Source organism: Falco cherrug, chromosome Z (assembly GCF_023634085.1).
Source record: "Falco cherrug isolate bFalChe1 chromosome Z, bFalChe1.pri, whole genome shotgun sequence".
NCBI lineage: Eukaryota > Metazoa > Chordata > Aves > Falconiformes > Falconidae > Falco > Falco cherrug.
Window position 1 is genome coordinate 62658832 of NC_073720.1, and position 18674 is coordinate 62677505.

Below are 18674 nucleotides of genomic sequence, written 5' to 3' on the forward strand. Positions count from 1 at the left end.
TGGCCAACTGCCAGATGCCCAGCCAGCTTGGTCTGTCAATCCCCCTCCTCAACAGGATGTGGGGAGAAAATAGCATGGTGTCTCTCCCACAGGCTGAAGTTCCTTCAGGATAAGCCTGCTCTACTGAGGCCTCTTCCATGGGCTTCAGAGGAATCTCTTCTCCAGCACCTGGAGCACCTCCCTGTCTCTGTCGTCATTGACCATAGTGTCTGCAGGGCAGTTTCTCCCAAATTTTGCTCACTGCTTTCTCTCACAGTTGCTGTGCAGCATTTTTTCCCTTTCTTAAATGTTACCGCAGAGTTACCACCATTGTGCCTGAGGGGCTCAGCTGTGCCCTGTGGTGGGTCTGTTGGAGCCTCCTCACAGAGGCCACCCCTGCCAGGACCTGGGTACCTGCACCCCATACACACACATCACTAAACCATCCCAGCTAGGGATATGGAGCACCAGACTCTTGGTGTGACTTTCTGTTCTTCTCCTAGAAGCCATTTTCAGAGTGTTGGTAGATCATTGTAGCCCAGGCACCAGATAGTTCAAACATACCTACAACAGTTCGTTGCATTTCAGTGTCAGAGCAGTCTGAGAACAATTGCATTCTTATGATAAAGTGTTTTTTCGCTCTCATTCTACATTGTAAATATTTGGTAATGGACTTTGTGGGAATCTAATTTGTTTTACTGGATTTTGTTAAGGCTTAGAATATCACTAGAAGGCTGCTTGTTTGTCTGTCTATTTGTTGATTTTTAACCTCTAAATCTCTTAAATTGGTCTAGAAATGAGTTTTGTGTAATACCTGTCAGTATTAATAGAGGATTGATGGAGCTGTCTGTCTTTTGGGAAGCAAATGCAGTGATAGACGTTTAACAGAAAGGTAACAGAACAGTGTTATATTACAGAGCCCTAATTGTGAGGTTATGCTGGGCATAGTCATCTGCCAGTGCAAATGTCTGTGCTGCACTACCTTGTGTGAATTGAGGGTGGTTTTGATGGTGGATATTGTGAATGATTCTGTCATTTTGGTGTGCGTTATGCCACACAGGACATTATTTGGAAGTTTCTAGTTACTATATTTGAAAATAATCTTAACAGCCATCTTGAAAGAATTATGGCCAAAGATCATTATTTAAAGATAAGTAGATTACTTATTCCTAAAATAGTTTTTTTGTTCTCCCCTCCCAGAAAAGGAGCAAATCGATATCTGACTGTAAGGAAGAAGGATGGATCAGAACGAACACATGCAGTAATGACTTGTTTCTTGGCTCCCAAAACAAAACATAGCATTTGGAGTTTAATTCAGAGATTTCCAGTCACAAATAAAGAACGAACAGAACTTCTGCCAAAAACAGAGCGAGGAAATGCATTTGCTGTTGAATCTGGTATGTTCAGTGTGTCTTCTGATACGGACTTGTGAATCAACACTGTTTAAAAAAAAACAAAACTACCCACAACCCAATCACAACCCCCCCCCTTTCTTTTCTGTCTCCTCTCCTGTCCCAAACTGACACCTCCCCCTCAAACCCATTAATTTTCTTGACTTTAAATTGTGCATATAGGTTCTTTTAAAACTGATGTCCTGAGGAACTTAGGCAGTCAGGTTACCCATGTTCCAGTGTCTCCCTTGTGCCAAATTACTTTTGAATCTTTGAGCCAAGTCCAAACAAATATATTTAGAAGTACGTTTCCGAAGTGTGAGTTCCTACAAGTTCCATGAGGTGAGGTTGAAGAGAGAAGTGTTACCATGACTGCCATATAAGAACACCCTTATGAGAAAATGAGAGACTGGCTGTTCTCCTTATAGAATTCTTGATAAAATGAGAAGGGTTTTTTTTGTTTCATCATCTTCTAAAATAGATTTGGTTCATAAGAGACTGCTATCTAGACTTCTTGATTTCTGGAATATGAAAGAGTTCACTGGAAGACAAACTTCTGATATATTGTGAATTTTTTAAAGCAATGCTTTTAATAAGGTTATTGCTTTAACAGTTATGAGTGTAAGAGCTATGTTTCTGTGCACAAAGCTGGGTATAGTGCATAGAAAACATACCAGTATGCTGTGTTTCATTGGATATTTCTGATTTATGAGTTCATTCTTCAAGTGCTTCCTTTGCTAGTTTTCTTTTTCAGTTGTTTAATAGGATTGTTTAATGAACAGGGGGAAACTGTAATATAAATACTGAAAAGCAATTCCTTAGAAATCTAAAGCATAAACCAGGGGTCCTCACACTTTTTAACCAGGGGCCGGCGTGGATGCAGTGGCAGGCAGCCATCTGCGGCTGCTTGGTTTCCCCCCCCAACCCCCGGCGGGGGGGGCGGGGGGTTCTGTAAATACCAGGGGCCGGATTTAGGACCCTGGGGGACCATATCCAGCCTGCGGGCTCTAGTTTGAGGACCCCTGGCGTAAACTAATGAATAGTGTAAAATTTGTCTTTACTTCCCCAGAATTGTTTTTGGCTTTATTAATCTGTTAGCCTGTGTCTGTCTTTGTAAGACAGTGCTTGTAATGTAATATATTAATCTGATAATCACATTAAACATGTATAATTAAGTTTACAACAAGCTTTTCATTCTTCTGGAAGATAATTATTAAGGAATTCTAGAACAGCAGTTACAATACTGAATTTGAAGTAGTTTCCTCTGAAGACATGCAGGTTCTTTGGCTGCTTGTGCATTACTTTCTAATACATCACACACTGCTGCCATGGGTCCAGGGGTCTAGATAGAGCATGGTTCAATTTGTATGATTTAAGACAAATCTTATGAACTGGAGCATTAGGTTATGTAAGACTGCTGAAAGGTGGTGGTAAAAGACCAGGGAGGATGTGAAAGAAGCCATTTGTATCACAGTAGTTAACTTTTTCTCAGAAGATAGGCTTGTCAGTTTGGAGTAACTTGAGGGTTTAACTGTATAGTGAGGCAAACCGTGGAGGTGTGAAAGTTTAAACATGATACTAAGGTCAAGAAAATACACGAGGCTGCTTTACTTGTTTTAGTTTCTATTTCTCATCTTGCTCTTCATGACCTTTTTTTGACTTGAGCAATGCACTTAGGGTAGTCTGTTTTTGTTCAAAATACCTAAGAATGTAATAACGCCTTTGAACAAATACTTATTTCAAGCACTGTAACAGGATGGGGTAGGTTACCATGAATATCTCTTTTAAATGTGTGATGGGTTTGTCACTTGATCTATAAGGATGCATATAAAGTCAGGAATGTTCACTTTTATGTACAATTTTTAGCAATGTTTTAGTGACCACCTTTTGTATCTGTCCAAGTAAATTGTTAACTTCTCTTCACAGAAAATAGAGAAGTGAGCAAGACAAGCGGGCGACTTAACAACGGTATCCCTCAGGTTCCAGTGAAAAGAGGGGAATCAGAGTTTGATTCCTTAAGGCAATCACTACCAGTTTTTGAAAAACAGGAAGAAATTGTCAAAATAATAAAGGAAAATAAAGTTGTTTTGGTTGTAGGAGAGACTGGATCAGGAAAAACTACTCAAGTATGTTTCTTTAATGAAATAAAAAAGATAATAGTATTTATACAAAACTGATGTCGATTTTGTAATATTTCCATAATAACACATCTCTTTATGCTAGTTTTAAGGCTTTTGTTTTCCTGTATAGTCAAAAGTCTTGTGTTCTAATTGACTTTCTTGCTTTTGAAATACTAAGCCAGCAGATACTTACTAAAAGCATAAAGTTCTGCACAATTTTCTGATAGCAGTTTTTCTTTAAAATAATATAAAATATTGAAGGGAAAGTAGTTACGATTTTGTATAGTCCTTTGCCTTCTAAAGCTAGTTCTGTTCTTAGTATCTAAAGTAGACTATTACTGAGTTAAAATGATAGATTACCTACAGGTATTTTTTTTATAGATTTTGCTCAAGCAGGGGAGAGAAGCTTCAACTTTCTTTTCCTTTTTTAAAAAAAACAGATTAAATTTTAAATCAGAAATTTATTTTTGCTGCATTTCTGCCTGTTCAAGTATGTTTGCAATGATAATCCTATTATGAATTGTTTTGCAACCTGTGTAATATTAAGACACACTTAAATTGTTTCACCGTGATAAAAAATCTATGACTTTATCAAAATAAAAATTAAATTTTAACTACTTCTTTACAGATCCCTCAGTTCATTCTGGATGATTGTTACAAAAATGGAACTCCCTGTCGTATATTTTGCACTCAGCCAAGACGTTTGGCAGCTATTGCTGTGGCTGAAAGAGTGGCAGCAGAAAGAAGAGAAAAGATTGGCCAGACAGTTGGTTATCAGATCCGATTAGAAAGCAGGTACTAACGATATTTCTTAAAGTCAATTGGTCTTGTGTTGGTATCTTCAGTCTTGTGTACTTTTAAACTACAGTGTGTTTGGGATACAGCACAGTAAAAGCTCAGTATGTGATGTATAGGTAGGATATGTTGTTTCAGGTAATGGAATATTTAAGAGTGAAAAGGACAGTTTCCCTCCTGTATTTTGCAGTTTCATGTAGTAAGTTGTCTTACATACGTGAATTGCAGGTACTGTCTCTTGATTTCTTCTTGAGGGTGTGTGTGTGTGGTGTGGAATTCTTTGTCTTATTTTCAGATCAAGTCTACACTTTCTTTTTTTCCCCTCCCTGTTTTAACGTGTAAATCTAGAAGTTCTGCAAGTTTTGAGGATAGGTAGGAAGACCAGCATGCTGTAACAAATGCTATATCATGATTGTTGATAAGGGACAGAGAAGTTAAAAAAGCAAAACTTGAAAGTAAAGTATGTTGAATATTATACTCTGTTTCAACTTTTATGTTTAATAGTTGAAGTGGTACAGAAGTAGAGATTTTGGGGTCACCTGAGGTCTTTGTTCCTAAACCAGAACAGGAGTGAATTAAAGTCTGAAGATTGTGTGCAATTTCTAGATTCTTTGAACTTTGTAGACAGTGGTATTTCCAGGAATGGTCAACAGACGGGATATGGGTGAAGATGGCAAAGGGTATACCTGATTATGTTGCTTATGTGGATGAACATACCACATAGCTAATGAGAATGAATGCACTTGAACAACAAAGCCAAATGAAAGAATTTGAATATGTGTACAGAAGCTCACAAGACTATTAAGATACTAAAAGAGCTAGTAAAGATGAATTACAAATAAGGTGGGTGATTAATGTGTGGAAGTATTAAGCTGGCTGAAGAAGAGCAAAATATAGGGCAGATCAAAATGGAGGGATTACTGGAAGCAGTGCAGAAAATCCTGCTTAAGAAGAATCAGTAGATTCACTCAAGAGAAAGACCAAAAGGCAGAGATGGCAGTATTTCCAACTCGGCAAAAAAGGTTGTGGGGTGAAGGTGTTTAAAGTAACACAGGAGTCTTAATTTTTTGTTTTATTAACTATTAGACAGCAATGATGATTTCTAAAAGGCTGCTGAAGAAGAGAGATGAGTAAAATAAAGCATTTCCATCTTGTATGTGTTCCTTGAATTTAATATGTAGGAGGATTTTTGGATGGAGGAATGAATTCCAAACTTGGAAGGAAATGTGCGTATGTATGATAACTAGTGAGCTCATGTCTTCCAGAAAAGAACTGCAGAATATAGTACAAAGGAACTTTACCACGCTTAAGGTGGCAGTGCTGGAGATAGTAGTGGCAATTGCTGTTTTTCCTTGTGTAGCTAATTATGCCACAACTACTATAATAGTAACTTTTAAAGACTTTGTGGTTACTGAAAACTTAAAGCATTTGAAAAAGGTGAGACAATTACTTTGGCTGTATACTGTGTTGGGTTTGTATGGTGAGGTTTTGGTAGCAGGGGGGCTACAGGGGTGGCTTCTGTGAGAAGCTTCTAAAATCTTCTGCTGTGTCTGATGGAGCCAATGCCAGCCAGCTCCAAGATGGACCCACCGCTGGCCAAGGTTGAGCCCATCCGTGATGGTGGTAGCACCTCTGGGATAGCATATTAAGAAGGGGCAAAAAACCCCTGCGCAACAATGACTGTAGCCAGAGAGAGGAGTGAGGCTCTGTGGGCGGAACAGCCCTGCAGCCCCCCAGGCCAGCGCCGCAGGAGGGGCAGGGGGGCTCCAGGGGCTGCAGCAGAGATTCCCCCCAGCCCGTGGTGAAGCCCACGGTGGGGCAGGCTGTGCCCCTCAGCCCATGGAGGCACACCGTGGGGCAGGTACCCACCTGCAGCCTGTGGAGGCCCATGGTGGAGCAGATACCACCTGCAGCCTGTGGAGGATCCCACACCAGAGCAGGTGGATGCCCAAAGGAGGCTGTGAGCCCATGGGAAGCCCGTGCTGGAACAGGACTCCTGGCAGGAGTTGTGGCCCTGTGGAGAGAGGAGCCCAGGCTGGAGCAGGTTTGCTTGGCAGGACCCGTGACCCTGTGGGGGACCCACACTGGAGCTGCCTGTTCCTGAAGGGCCATGGAAGGGACCCACGCTGGAATAGTGAGTGAAGAACTGCAGGCTGTGGGAAGGACCTATGTTCATGGAAGCCTGTCTCCCTTGGTGGGGACCCCATGCTGGAGCCGGGGAAGAGCATGAGAAGTCCCGCTCCTGAGGAGGAAGGAGCGGCAGAAACAACATGTGATGGACTGTCTGCAATCTTCGTTCCCTGTCCCCCTGTACTGCTGCAGGGGAGGAGATAGACAATTCAAGAGTAAAATTAAGCCCAGATGGAAGAGAGGGATGGAGGTGTTTTGAGACTTGGTTTTATTTCTCATTATCCTACTCTGATTTGATTGGTAGTAAATTAAACTAAGTTCCCCAAGTCTGTTCTGTCCATGACAGTAATGGGTGAGTGAACTTTCCCTGTCCTTATCGTCACCCACAAGCCTTTTGTTATATTTTCTCTCCCCTGTCCAACTGAGGAGGGGGATGATAAAGCGACTCAGTGGGCACCTGACGTCCAGCCACCATCAACCTACCACATACAGGCAAATGCTAAGACTGTATTGAAGCATGTACTGAAGATTTGTTTTTCCAAAGGCACACACACTGAATTTTCCAGTAAATTAAACAATGTGGAGAGGTTCTCAAGGTTCTGTTTCACTTGCTTATTTATTTATAGAAATTTGAATCTCACTTTGTTAATTAATCCATTGTCTGAAATTTTGGACCATAAGCACTAAGATTGCTTAGAAACTCTCTGGGATTTGGCATAGTTTAAAAACAAGTAGTATGCATGAATTCTTTGGTGAGAGAACTGTAATTCCACTTCTGGTGAGTAGCTGTTTAGTCCTTAAATTTTCAGTTAACAGTGGAAAGTTAGCAGCATTTAAATGGTGCAAAAAACTGAATTACCTTGGTGAACTGTTTAATAGGGTTTCTCCAAAGACGCTGTTAACATTTTGCACGAATGGCATACTACTTCGCACGCTAATGGCAGGAGACAGCACTCTATCAACTGTGACACATGTTATTGTGGTAAGAATCCTGTTGTATTTCATGTGAGATGGAATAGCGTACATTACTTGTTAATTGGAAGATGAGATCTTAATTTTGTTTATTAATTTTCTGAGCATTTAAGGTCCTTCTGTTTGGCTAGCATTTGAATTAACATTAAAGACTTACTGAGTATTTATTGTAGTTTGTATGTTTTTGGTTTTGTTTTTTTTCTTGTAAAAGTATCTTATTTTAGGCTCATGCCAATAATTAATTTTGGAATCATGATGCATTTATGGAGGACAGAGCTGTAAATTTTCCCAGACCTCCTCTGTCAGAAAGCCTTAGGGAGGCTTATGTAGATAGGACTTAATGTGAGTGTCAGAATTCCTGGTATCATTACTTCTTTTAGCAATACCAGCTTTGCAGTCTGTTTGCCAAAATATTTTCAAGATAATGAGTAGTCTCATTTTCAGCAAATTATTTAAGTGTGTTCATTTATGATTATGTGAATATTCTTATGGTAGAGTTTGATAAGTCAGTAGAACTGGAATGTTTACCACAAGATAAATTTCTCCACTGCTGAAGACAGAGAGATTAATTATTATTTTAGGTGCCTACGTGTTTGTAAAAATGGAAAAAAGTGTGAGAATGATTTGCACATTCTTGACTTCAGCCTAAAAATGTATTTGGATCCCTGCTTTATAAGTTCGTAATATAAAACAAAACAGAAGAACACACTAACAAAGGTGATTAATTAATCATATACCTTAATTGATTATAAGCTTTGTGCACAACTTAATGGATCTAAGCAATCTAACTTTTTTTCTGATTACATGGTATTGTACATATCTTTAAGTGTTGGTCAGTTGTGAAGTGAGAATTTATTAAAATAAGATTTGTAGGATTTGCGGTTTGTGTCATTATCTTGAAAATGAGATTCAAATATAAGAACTGCAGAAGTTTCAGAAGTTCACTTTTAACCTCTGAAATCAAGGTATATGTAGCTTGTGCATTACTAGTGCGGTCCACTTGGATAACTTTGTAAAACTTTTTGAAGTATTTTTTTACTTTTGGATAGTTTGTGGGGTTTTTTTTAAACCCTTACTTAAACTAGACTTACAATTATAATGTACCTGTAATATACTAGCAAATTATATATTTTAGTGTTTAAAAAAGTATATAATTGTGAAAAGTTACGAGCTTAGATCTGTGATATTTGTCTGTTGTTCTCCACCCCCCCCCCCTTTTCTTTTTTTGCTATAGGATGAAGTGCATGAGAGGGATAGGTTCAGTGACTTCTTGTTAATAAAACTAAGAGATGTGTTGCAAAACCAGACTAATTTAAGACTAATTATTTCTAGTGCTGCTCTAGATGCAGATCTCTTTATTAGATATTTTGGAAGTTGCCCCGTAATACACAGTAAGTGTTTATGTAAACTCCTAAATCTGACTATACCTGCCCTAGGACTTACAGATCTTGTTAAACTGTAGGAAACCATTCTGAGTATGAAGAAACAGGATAAATACACTGAGAGTTACAACAGTGTTTGTTCTTTGTTAATTTTTGTCGTTTCCTAACTATTTGCACCTTGTTCAGAGTGAAGTGTTTTTGTCACAGGGAGTTCTGTAAGTGCAGGGATGTCCTGGCCCCTGCCATGTTCAATTCAAGAAGCAGGAAAAGGTTCGTAAAGTGCTGATCTCCATGGGGATACTGACCCTAGGATCTACAAGAGTGTGATATGTATTAATTCATTTCAGTAGATTCTAGTTCTTCAGGTGTCACAGAGGTTGCTACTGGTTACTATATGAAACACAGATAATTGCACCTCATTATTTCAGGAATACAGTCTTAGGCAAATTGGGTTTTCGTGTTTAAATCACATGATTCTTTATTTTAAATGAAATTATTAGCTGGTCATCTCAGTAACCATTGAGAAAAGAAATGACAGTTTATGTTCAGACTCAGTAGTTGCAGTTAGATTACATTCAAATGGAAATAAAAGTTATGATTATTGCTGTTTTAATTTCATTTGACTGATCTTTAGTAGAGGTAAAACATAGGTGTGTGGGAGATGCTTTTTTTTTTTTCAGGTCACCCTCCTGGCTGCTTGCAAGTTTTCTGCATGGGTGACCTCCTCTGGTACCTTGTAGTCCTCTTCCTTTTTCAGCGATGATATCTAAGTATAAGGTGTTTTGAAACAAAGCTTTTAAGAGAAACGCTTTCTTTTCAAAATGATCAGGTAGACTGTCTGCATGTCAACATTTTTTTTTTTTTTTTAATAAAACTGAGCAGTCCTGGGGCATGAGTAGATCACTTTCGCTATAGTCTTTCCTACAAATCATTGTTTTATTTCAGTGAATGTTCCTGAAAAAAGAGTTTTTTTGCAGATAGAAGTGTTGCAGTTTATTCTTTCTGAAGAAGAGAGAAGTCCTAGGTGATTTAAACTCGGCTATGGCAAATGTCAGCTAAGGGCCCAGAAATTAAAATCTAGAGATTTTAATCCCTCCTGTGGAAAAGGATCCTTTAATGTCCATAAATAAGGTCTAGAATAGTGTTATATTGAAAAGCAAACCAGGGTAAATTACTAAGAGATAAATTAGCCTTTAGAATGCTTCATTTATCAGGAAGCATTCAGTAAAGAAAGGCAAATTTGGCTGAAGTGGTTAAGGAATTTGAGAGAAGTCCATCTTCTCATACACTTCTCATGAGAACATGTAGTTGAGTACAAAGGTGGCAATCTTTTTGTGGGATCTACTACTAAAGCTATATTAGTTGCTGTTAGGTTTTGTAATTCAGGTGACAATCTTACACAGTGAATTCTTTTTTGTAACCCTAAACAAAAATGGCTATTTTCTGTTTCCCATTTTGATAAAATTGTAATCAATAAATGTCAATCTTACGAGCATCTCTTGCTATATCACTTAATACAATTGAAGAGGTTAATGAGAAGCAAGGTACCCAGCTGGCATTTCCCTTTTGGAATGTTGTGGCCCGGTAATTTTAAAGAAAATAAACTCCAGTGAAGATACTCTTCCAAGACTTTTCAAGGAAAGTAATAATTCCTTAAATCAGGCCCTAGTATGTTTTAATTAACTTTCTGTCTATAAAGGTGCTTTTTAAAAATTAAGATTATAAATGAAGCTAGGGAATAGCTAATATTTTATGAATTATTTATACTTTCAGTACAAGGAAGACCTTTTGAAGTTAAAGAGATGTTTTTGGAGGATATTTTAAGAAGCACTGGGTATACAAGCAAAGAGATGGTGAAGTACAAAAAACAGAAGCAGCAAGGTTAGTGGACTTCTTAGTTGTTAGGGTTGGCAATGACCGTCATTGATTGATTGAACAACTAAATAGGATGGTTCTCTGTTGAAATTCCCAAGTCAGAGTATTAACCAGACATGGTTAGATGACAGCAGCTATCTTTAAGCTCTCGATGCTTACATTCTTGAGGTAGATTATGTAACTTAAAAAAAATATTTTCACTTTCTTTCAATCATTGCATTCTTTTTGCTTTCAATTGATAAATGTTACGTTCCACAGAACTGGGGCCTTTGCCCACATAAAAACTGTAGAAGCAGAAGATATTATATACTGACTTCTGGGTGGAAATTAAATTGCAGCCATTAAAGAAGGCAAAATTTTGTTCATCTTGCACAGAAGTGATTCCTATTAGTAACATTTTTTGCTGTGCTCTTCAAACAAGGATATATTTAATACATACAGCTCAAAAGCATAAACACACTTGAACTTAATGTAGTTGTTTTTCAATTGATTAAGTAGATATATTATTTGAGAAGGTTTCCTGACAACTGAAAGTAATGATCCTAGTGTGTACTTAAAAAAAAGAAAAGGGTGTGAGAGGGGCAAAACCAAAGCTGTAACATACAATCCTAACTCTATCTTGGTGCTCAGTTCTGATCACTGTGGAAAGAAGAGTTCAGTTAAGCCTCTGGTGTCTTCTACTGTTTATTCTACCTGTACACATAAGTTAGTTGTTACATGCAGGAGCTATAGCACTTTTCTTCGGTATTTCACTTCTGGAGGAAGACCTAGACTGGGAAATGTACAGAAAACACTTACTTAGGAAGCTTATTTGAATGCTGTAGGTTGGAATACCGGAGACTTACGGGGTTAAGCACACAAATGGTGTTTTTTACCTTGTTCATAGAGCAGGCATTTGCTGTGTTGCACTCTGGGTGCCCTTAATCATGGAATTTATATTGGGTGGTAACAGCATTCCAGACTAAATAGAAGAGATTGAATAGATAAAACTTTGGGACTTGATACAGCTATTTTTTGTAACTGAAAATGTTGAATAATTAAGACAACTGTAAAAATTTTTTTGGAAATACTTTATGCATTCTAGAAGAAAAACAGCAAAGTGCTCTTACTGAGTGGTGTTCTGCTCAAGAAAATAACAGCAAAATGGAATCTCGGAGACAAAGATCTGTCCCAAGTGCAACTAAAGACTGTAATCTGTTGGCTGATGGTAGTGACACAGTATTTAATCAACTGGTAAGTTTTTCCTTTTGTTGGAAGGGATGTTTAAATCTGTGTTACATTGTTACTACCCATTTAAAAACTGTTTCTGAAGATATTACCGCTATAGTTTCTAGAAGCATTTTAACGTATATTAAAACATGATTATTTTTTTTATTAGCATGAACTACCTTAGCTAAAGTGTGTTTTTCAGTTGCGATGGTTGTACATAACTTGTTTAGCTGAAATGGCTAGACTTGTCATTTAAAGTAATTGCATATGACACAGTAAGTGCTTTAACTGGTACCTGAATGCTGTATTTCTGCTTGTTACTTGGAAAACTAACCGTTCAAATTCTTTGTGTCTAATATATGGGAATAAAGACAACCCTTGGAAGAGATTAATCTTTCAGTGCTGTGTTTTCTCTTCAGACTGAAAAAGATGCGAATTGCCTTGACCCGTGGCTAATAAAAGAAATGGATTCTTGTCTCTCTGACATCTGGTTGCATAAAGATATTGATTCCTTTGCTCAGGTGTTCCATCTCATTTTAGCTGAAAATGTCAGCGGTAAGCTTTTATCTTACTGCCTCAGAAAAAAACAACCACAAAATGACGTGAATTTCTGTGGCTACTTTATCTCCAGTTTTAGATATTATCTTTGAATTCTGATGCCTATTGAAAAAATGAATAGGGTTAGCAGAATTAATGGGTTTTGTAGTTACTGCTTGCTCTACTTGTTCTGAAGTATTGACAGTTAATTGTGTTTCAATAATAGTATTAAATTCACATGAACTGAGTGGTGGGATGACGTGAGGAAACAAATTCACTCAGGGCTGGATTTTGGAAGTCATATACTACATTTATATGAAAAAAATAATTATTTTTGTAGTGGGTTTGCTGATGTTTTTGTACTTCTTAGTTGATTATAGGCACAGTGAAACAAGTGCTACTCCACTGATGATTGCTTCAGGGAGAGGCTTTCTGAGTCAAGTGGAACAACTGATCAGCATGGGAGCAAGTATCCACTGCAAATCATCCAATGGCTGGTAAAACAAAACAGATAAGCTGAAGGATGGATTTATTTGCCAATACACAAATGAGAAATTTCTGTAACATGTAAACCGATTTGCTAACCTACCAGACTGCCATAAAGCACTAATAGGTTTTGACAGTCCAAGCAATTTATAACTTCCGTTTCTTACATTGTTTTCTCTAAATTCTAAATCGAATTCTTAAACAGTGTTGAATATAGGACATACACTCTTAGTTTCAATAAGTCTGATTTAACACAATGATTAGAAGAAGAATTGGAATCTTTCATGCTGCGTTGATTGAATTAGACCCAAAATGTTTGGTGATTCTTATTTTGAGTAACCTATATATATATTGGATTTAAAAATGGTGTATTAGACATGCAAATATCTTTGCTGTGTTAATACCTGTAAATATGTTGTGTCGTGAAAAAATATTCGTGAATCTGTAAAAACTCAGATTTTTGTGGCCATGAATTGTGTATTCATGTGGACAGGACTATTATAAATGATTGTAATATGGAAAAAAAAAAATAGTATTCCAGGGGTCTGATATTTGGCACTACCACTTGAAAAACTTTGGAAGGAATGCAGTTTAAAAGGAGAACAGTGTGAACTGCATTGTGAGGAGGGCAACTTCTGTAAGATATCAAAACCCCCAACATTTTCACAGATTTTGGAGAAAAACGTCTTGGGTGTGATTTCTGATTTAAAGGAGCTAGTAAATCATGCTTATCTTTGCACATCGGTGTGCGGTTTGTGGAGGAATGGCACATTCTTCCTCCTCATTTCCTTCTGCATGTTACTTCTGTGTAAAACTGGGATTCTTTCTTGGTAAAGAATTGCAGTTACCTAAAAATCATATAGCTGTTACACCTGTTTAAGCACTTTAAAAAGGGAAGTTACAGTTTCAGCCATAACAGCACTGATTAAACAGTGCCAAAATCGATAGAAATGTGCAGTCAGCTGTCTCCTCTTATAATGTATTATTCATATGTATCTTTTGAAGTGAGAAATTAATAAGGATTTTTATGCAACTGTTCCAGGATGGCTTTGGACTGGGCTAAGCGCTTTGGACAGACAGAGGTTATTGACCTGTTGGAGTCCTACAGGTAGGCTATAACAACACTGCAGAAACAGTTGTTTAACATGGTGAAGGGAAAACTATGTTTTGTCATTTTTTAATCAGAACAGTTTTTAGCTTTTTATGCTTTAAAATCTGGCCTAAATAGCAAGTTTTATTTGAGAATAAGAATATTTTGAAAACCTAGTCATTTTAAAAAAAGTTGGTATTCAGTATCATAGTGATTACACAACTCCTAGCATAAATATAGTTCTGGTCATGCAGGACTTCTTTTATATTATTAGTATTTCTCCTCTTGATATGGGCATTTCTATCATGATTATAAATCTAGGCAGGATGTGATTATAGTAACTTAAATAGATATGCAGAGGAGACGATGATTTTATACCATGTACCATTTTAATTTCAGATGCTTATTTTAGAAATAAATCTGTTTTGTATTTTTATCTGTATATTGTTGATACATGGTAGCCATATTAAAGAAACTTTATATGAGCAACTGTTGTGGTTTAACCCCAGCTGGCAACTAAATACCGCGCAGCTGCTTGCTCACCCACCCACATACCCACTCCAACCCCTGCCTGCCCCTGGTGGGAAGGGGAGGAGAATCAGAAAAAGGTAAAACTCATGGGTTGAGATAAGAACAGTTTAATAATCGAAATAAAGTAAAACATAATAATGACAATAACAATAGTAGTGAAAAGGGGAGAGGGGGAGAGAGAGAGGAATAAAACCCAAGAAAAAAGCCCAAGTGATGCACAATACAATTGCTCACCACTTCTTGACGGATGCCCAGCCAGTCCCCTAACAGTGATACCCTCTTCCATGCCAGAGAAGAAAATTAACTCTATCCTGGGCAAAACCAGGACAGTAACATGTATACTATGCCATTCAACTTGTTTTTTGACTAACTTAAATTATCATAGTTTACTTACAGTTTTGTAGAGATATACATTATTGTAATTTCTCTTAGAGTAGTTTCTGTTAGTGTAGTACCTGCTTAACTCTTATGGTAGGGAAGTTTTTGGAAATTATTTCTTAAATATTTTTCCTTTAATGGATAAACAAACCGTGTCTTTATACTTCCAGTTCTGCAACATTTGCTTATGGTTGTGTTTCAATAAAGTATAATCAAAGTAGAGTTAATGCTAATATTTGAAGTTGCATACGTTGCTGGACGAACACTTAAATCAGTGGACAGTAGTAGTATTGTGGAGGTGCTGTTGTGCTACACTTTAAAATTCGAGACGAGTAGTCTCATTAGTCTTGGTCTGAATTTGAACTGATGGCTGAATGCAGACCTGAAGCAAACAGCACTGACTCTGGCCTGTGTATTTGTATATTTTAGTGCTTCAGTGGAATTTGGAAATATGGATGAAAGTTCCCTGGTCCAAACAAGTGGTAATGACCTTAGTGCAGAGGACAGAGAACTGTTGAAAGCTTATCATCACAGTTTTGACAATGAAAAAGTGGATCTGGACCTGATTATGCACTTACTTTATAACATCTGTCATAGTTGTGATGTGGGTAGGTATATACACACACTCCCAATAAATTGCTGTGGATCAAGCTTCTGATGGATTGTGCTCTTTTTGCAGTAATACTAAATAGGTAAAATCTTCCAAGCGGTAGCATACACAGTACTGACATGTATTTGAAGTGATTTTTCTGTTTAAATCTGCAAACCAACTTCTTTTTTAGGAGCTATTTTAATATTCCTTCCTGGATATGATGAGATAGTTAGCCTGAAGGACCGTATTCTTTTTGATGACAAGAGATTTGCTGATAATGCTCACAGGTAAAACCTATAATTTTTATGGTTGTCTTGAGTTTTTATTGTTTCTTTTAAAGATCCTTAAAATGTGCTCTTTGTCTTGCATTAGATACCAAGTTTTCATGCTTCATTCAAATATGCAGACTTTGGATCAGAAGAAGGTGCTTAAAAGTCCACCTGCTGGCGTCCGCAAAATAGCAAGTATCAGAGGACTTCATCAGATGTTATATTGATCTATTTTGTCTTTGCTTTTACAGTTACTATAGTTTGGTTTTGTGGTTTTGTTTCTGTTTTTTGTTTGTTTGTTTTTTCAAATTGCAGATTCTTTCTACTAATATTGCAGAAACCAGCATAACAGTCAATGATGTTGTATACGTTATTGACTCAGGCAAGATGAAAGAGGTATGATTGGCTTAAACTTTCTTTGGGAAGTAAACTTCCTAGTGTTGTTTTAAAATACATAATACAAACATTTTTAAGAACAATTTTTTTGTAGTGGGCTGAGAGCTAGTGCATGACAAACAACAAAACTCACTGAGAAGTTTTGACATCCGTTTGTTTTATGACAAATACTGTAAATAGCTAGCTGTTTAAAAACCCTGTAAAAGTTATTGCAGGCTGATATATTGATATATCTATTTTTTAAAAATGAAGTTATTATTTCTGTTGATTTTTAAAACAAGCTCATCTGTTTAGACCACCATGTTCCTGAGAGAGCACTGGGAGTTTCCTTTATCCTACTATTGTATCTATCCCAAGTCTAATCTATTAAGTTTTTAAGCATTGTTTTTGATGTGTTGAATGCCCGTTCCCTAATTACTTTTCAAGGAAAGTGCGATAACATAATGAGGCAGTTTAAGACCTACTGTATGGCTTGGAAAACAAAATTGGATTTCATAGGAGATAATTTCTGAATTTCTCATGGTAATACAATTTTTTTGTCATTTTATATCAAATGTAGGAAAATAAGGACATAATTTCCAAGTGAGACAAAGAGGAAAACTTTATTAAATATAATAGCATATTTTTGCTTGGTTTGTGATACTACAAAACACACTCCATAACTTTTATTGACTTACAATTACTTCTTGACTAGAAAACTTTAATTAAGAAAACGCACAAAGATACGGCAAAGAAGGTAGCATAAATTCACTTGAAACTAAGTACTTCAGAATATAACTTTGTGCCAGAAGCTGCTGTTGCTTAGTTATTTTTTTTTTAGAGAACTTCTGTTGATGATCTAAATCATCAGTAGCTTTTATTTCATGTACCCTATTCAATCTTTTTATGTTCCTTGCTTTGCTTTTGTAGAAGTCTTTTGATGCACTGAGTTCTGTTACAATGCTAAAAATGGTGTGGATTTCAAAAGCCAGTGCTATCCAGAGAAGGGGCAGGTAATGAATGCTTCATACTGAATTTTATTTCGCAAATATCCACTATCCTGTACGTTAAGGATTAAGTACACAATGTAATAGCAGCCACACTGAGTAATGTTACTAGTCTAGTCCAGTGTTGTGTTGGACAGTGGCCAATACTAATTCTTTGCAGAAGAATAAGGGTCAGCATGTATTTCCTTGGAGTCATTTCCCAACTTGTAGTAAAGTGACACTCAGGATTTTCCCAAAGCTTACATTAGGTCTAGGTTGTTTTCTCCCCATGAACTTGTTCTCCTTCTTCTTTCTCCCATGTAGCATCAGCAGCCACAGTGTCCAATAAAGTGTTTCACAACTTAATCTGTGGGCAAAGGGCTGCCTATTGCTAGTTTTTAATTGATGCCCCTTCATAGCTATCATAGAAGAGACATTGAGCAGTGATTCCTTATTCACCTTCTCCAAATTATTCATGACTTAGCAGGCCTTTATCATATTATTCCCAACACTGGGTGAGGGCTAAAAGGTTATGTAGCCACAAATGCCTGTGTTTGGTGATATGATACTGGCTTTAACCTGCCAGTTTGAGTGTTGGTGTGAGCATTTGCTGTCTCTGTCCCCTCACTCACAGGCTGTTTGGTCTTCATTCTGCCTTTTACTTATAGAGCAGCTTTCAACTGTTTGGGGGATGTGAAGAGGAAGAGAAACAAAGTTTATGACTTATGTTCCTTATGGCAAAGGCCAGTTGAGATTTGGATTGATCTTAGGTTAGCAAAACCCACACATCACTTTATTTTTAGACAGGCCTTATTTTTGTTTCTCCAGATCTTTCAGTATTGGGATAAAATTATAATAACAAATTTCTGTACTATCAAAAGCAATCCATGTACTGGAAAACTCTGACCTTATGTATGAGACCTACACTTAATGACAAAATTATCTTTTTCTTAGACATGCTTTGTATTTCTGTTGTAAGTTTGTGTGTGTGTGTTGGTTTGTTTATTTAGTTATTTTTAGAAAGGTATTCTGATTTTCAACAACTTACCATATTTTGTGTTCAAGGGCTGGACGCTGTAAGCCTGGAGTCTGTTTTCGTCTCTTCAGCAGGCTTCGATTTCAGAATATGTTGGAATATCAGACTCCAGAACTTCTAAGAATGCCACTTCAGGTGCATGTTCAGTTAGAAATTATAACTTTAAAAAAAAAGTATTATCATCAAAACATAGTATTTACTCAAAAAAAAGCTTTTGTTTTTGTTTTTTATTTTTTCCTCCTGTCTTAATCTTTTTTTGCTTTTAAAATTGCAGGAGCTTTGTTTACACACAAAACTTCTGGCTCCCGTTAATTGTCCAATTGTTGACTTTCTTATGAAAGCTCCTGATCCTCCACCAGCTTTAATTGTGAGAAACGCTGTGCAAATGCTTAAGGTCAGCAGAGGAATAGAATTAGATGGGAATTGTATTTGTTTTTACATTTGTGGTGTGGCAACATATGGAGTTTTATTTGTACTGAGACTGTTTATTTACTTAAGGATGCTTTGACTTTTTGTGTCTTGTCTATTTTCATTTTGTGTG

The 18674-nt window shown here is 37.0% G+C and overlaps 1 protein-coding gene across 1 annotated transcript in view; it reads left to right on the forward strand.

Annotated features, from left to right (window-relative positions):
* Positions 1-18674, forward strand: part of YTHDC2 (YTH N6-methyladenosine RNA binding protein C2) — a 39457-nt gene that overhangs the window by 8380 nt on the left and 12403 nt on the right. Inside the window, exons 3-19 of the mRNA XM_055698907.1 lie at positions 1180-1376; positions 3297-3496; positions 4119-4285; positions 7295-7397; positions 8622-8778; positions 10543-10650; positions 11729-11877; positions 12273-12408; positions 12761-12887; positions 13919-13984; positions 15305-15483; positions 15658-15754; positions 15840-15927; positions 16052-16132; positions 17042-17124; positions 18163-18268; positions 18408-18527. Of these exons, the coding sequence (XP_055554882.1) occupies positions 1180-1376; positions 3297-3496; positions 4119-4285; positions 7295-7397; positions 8622-8778; positions 10543-10650; positions 11729-11877; positions 12273-12408; positions 12761-12887; positions 13919-13984; positions 15305-15483; positions 15658-15754; positions 15840-15927; positions 16052-16132; positions 17042-17124; positions 18163-18268; positions 18408-18527 (2164 nt within the window). The remainder of the gene's footprint in view (positions 1-1179; positions 1377-3296; positions 3497-4118; positions 4286-7294; positions 7398-8621; positions 8779-10542; positions 10651-11728; positions 11878-12272; positions 12409-12760; positions 12888-13918; positions 13985-15304; positions 15484-15657; positions 15755-15839; positions 15928-16051; positions 16133-17041; positions 17125-18162; positions 18269-18407; positions 18528-18674) is intronic.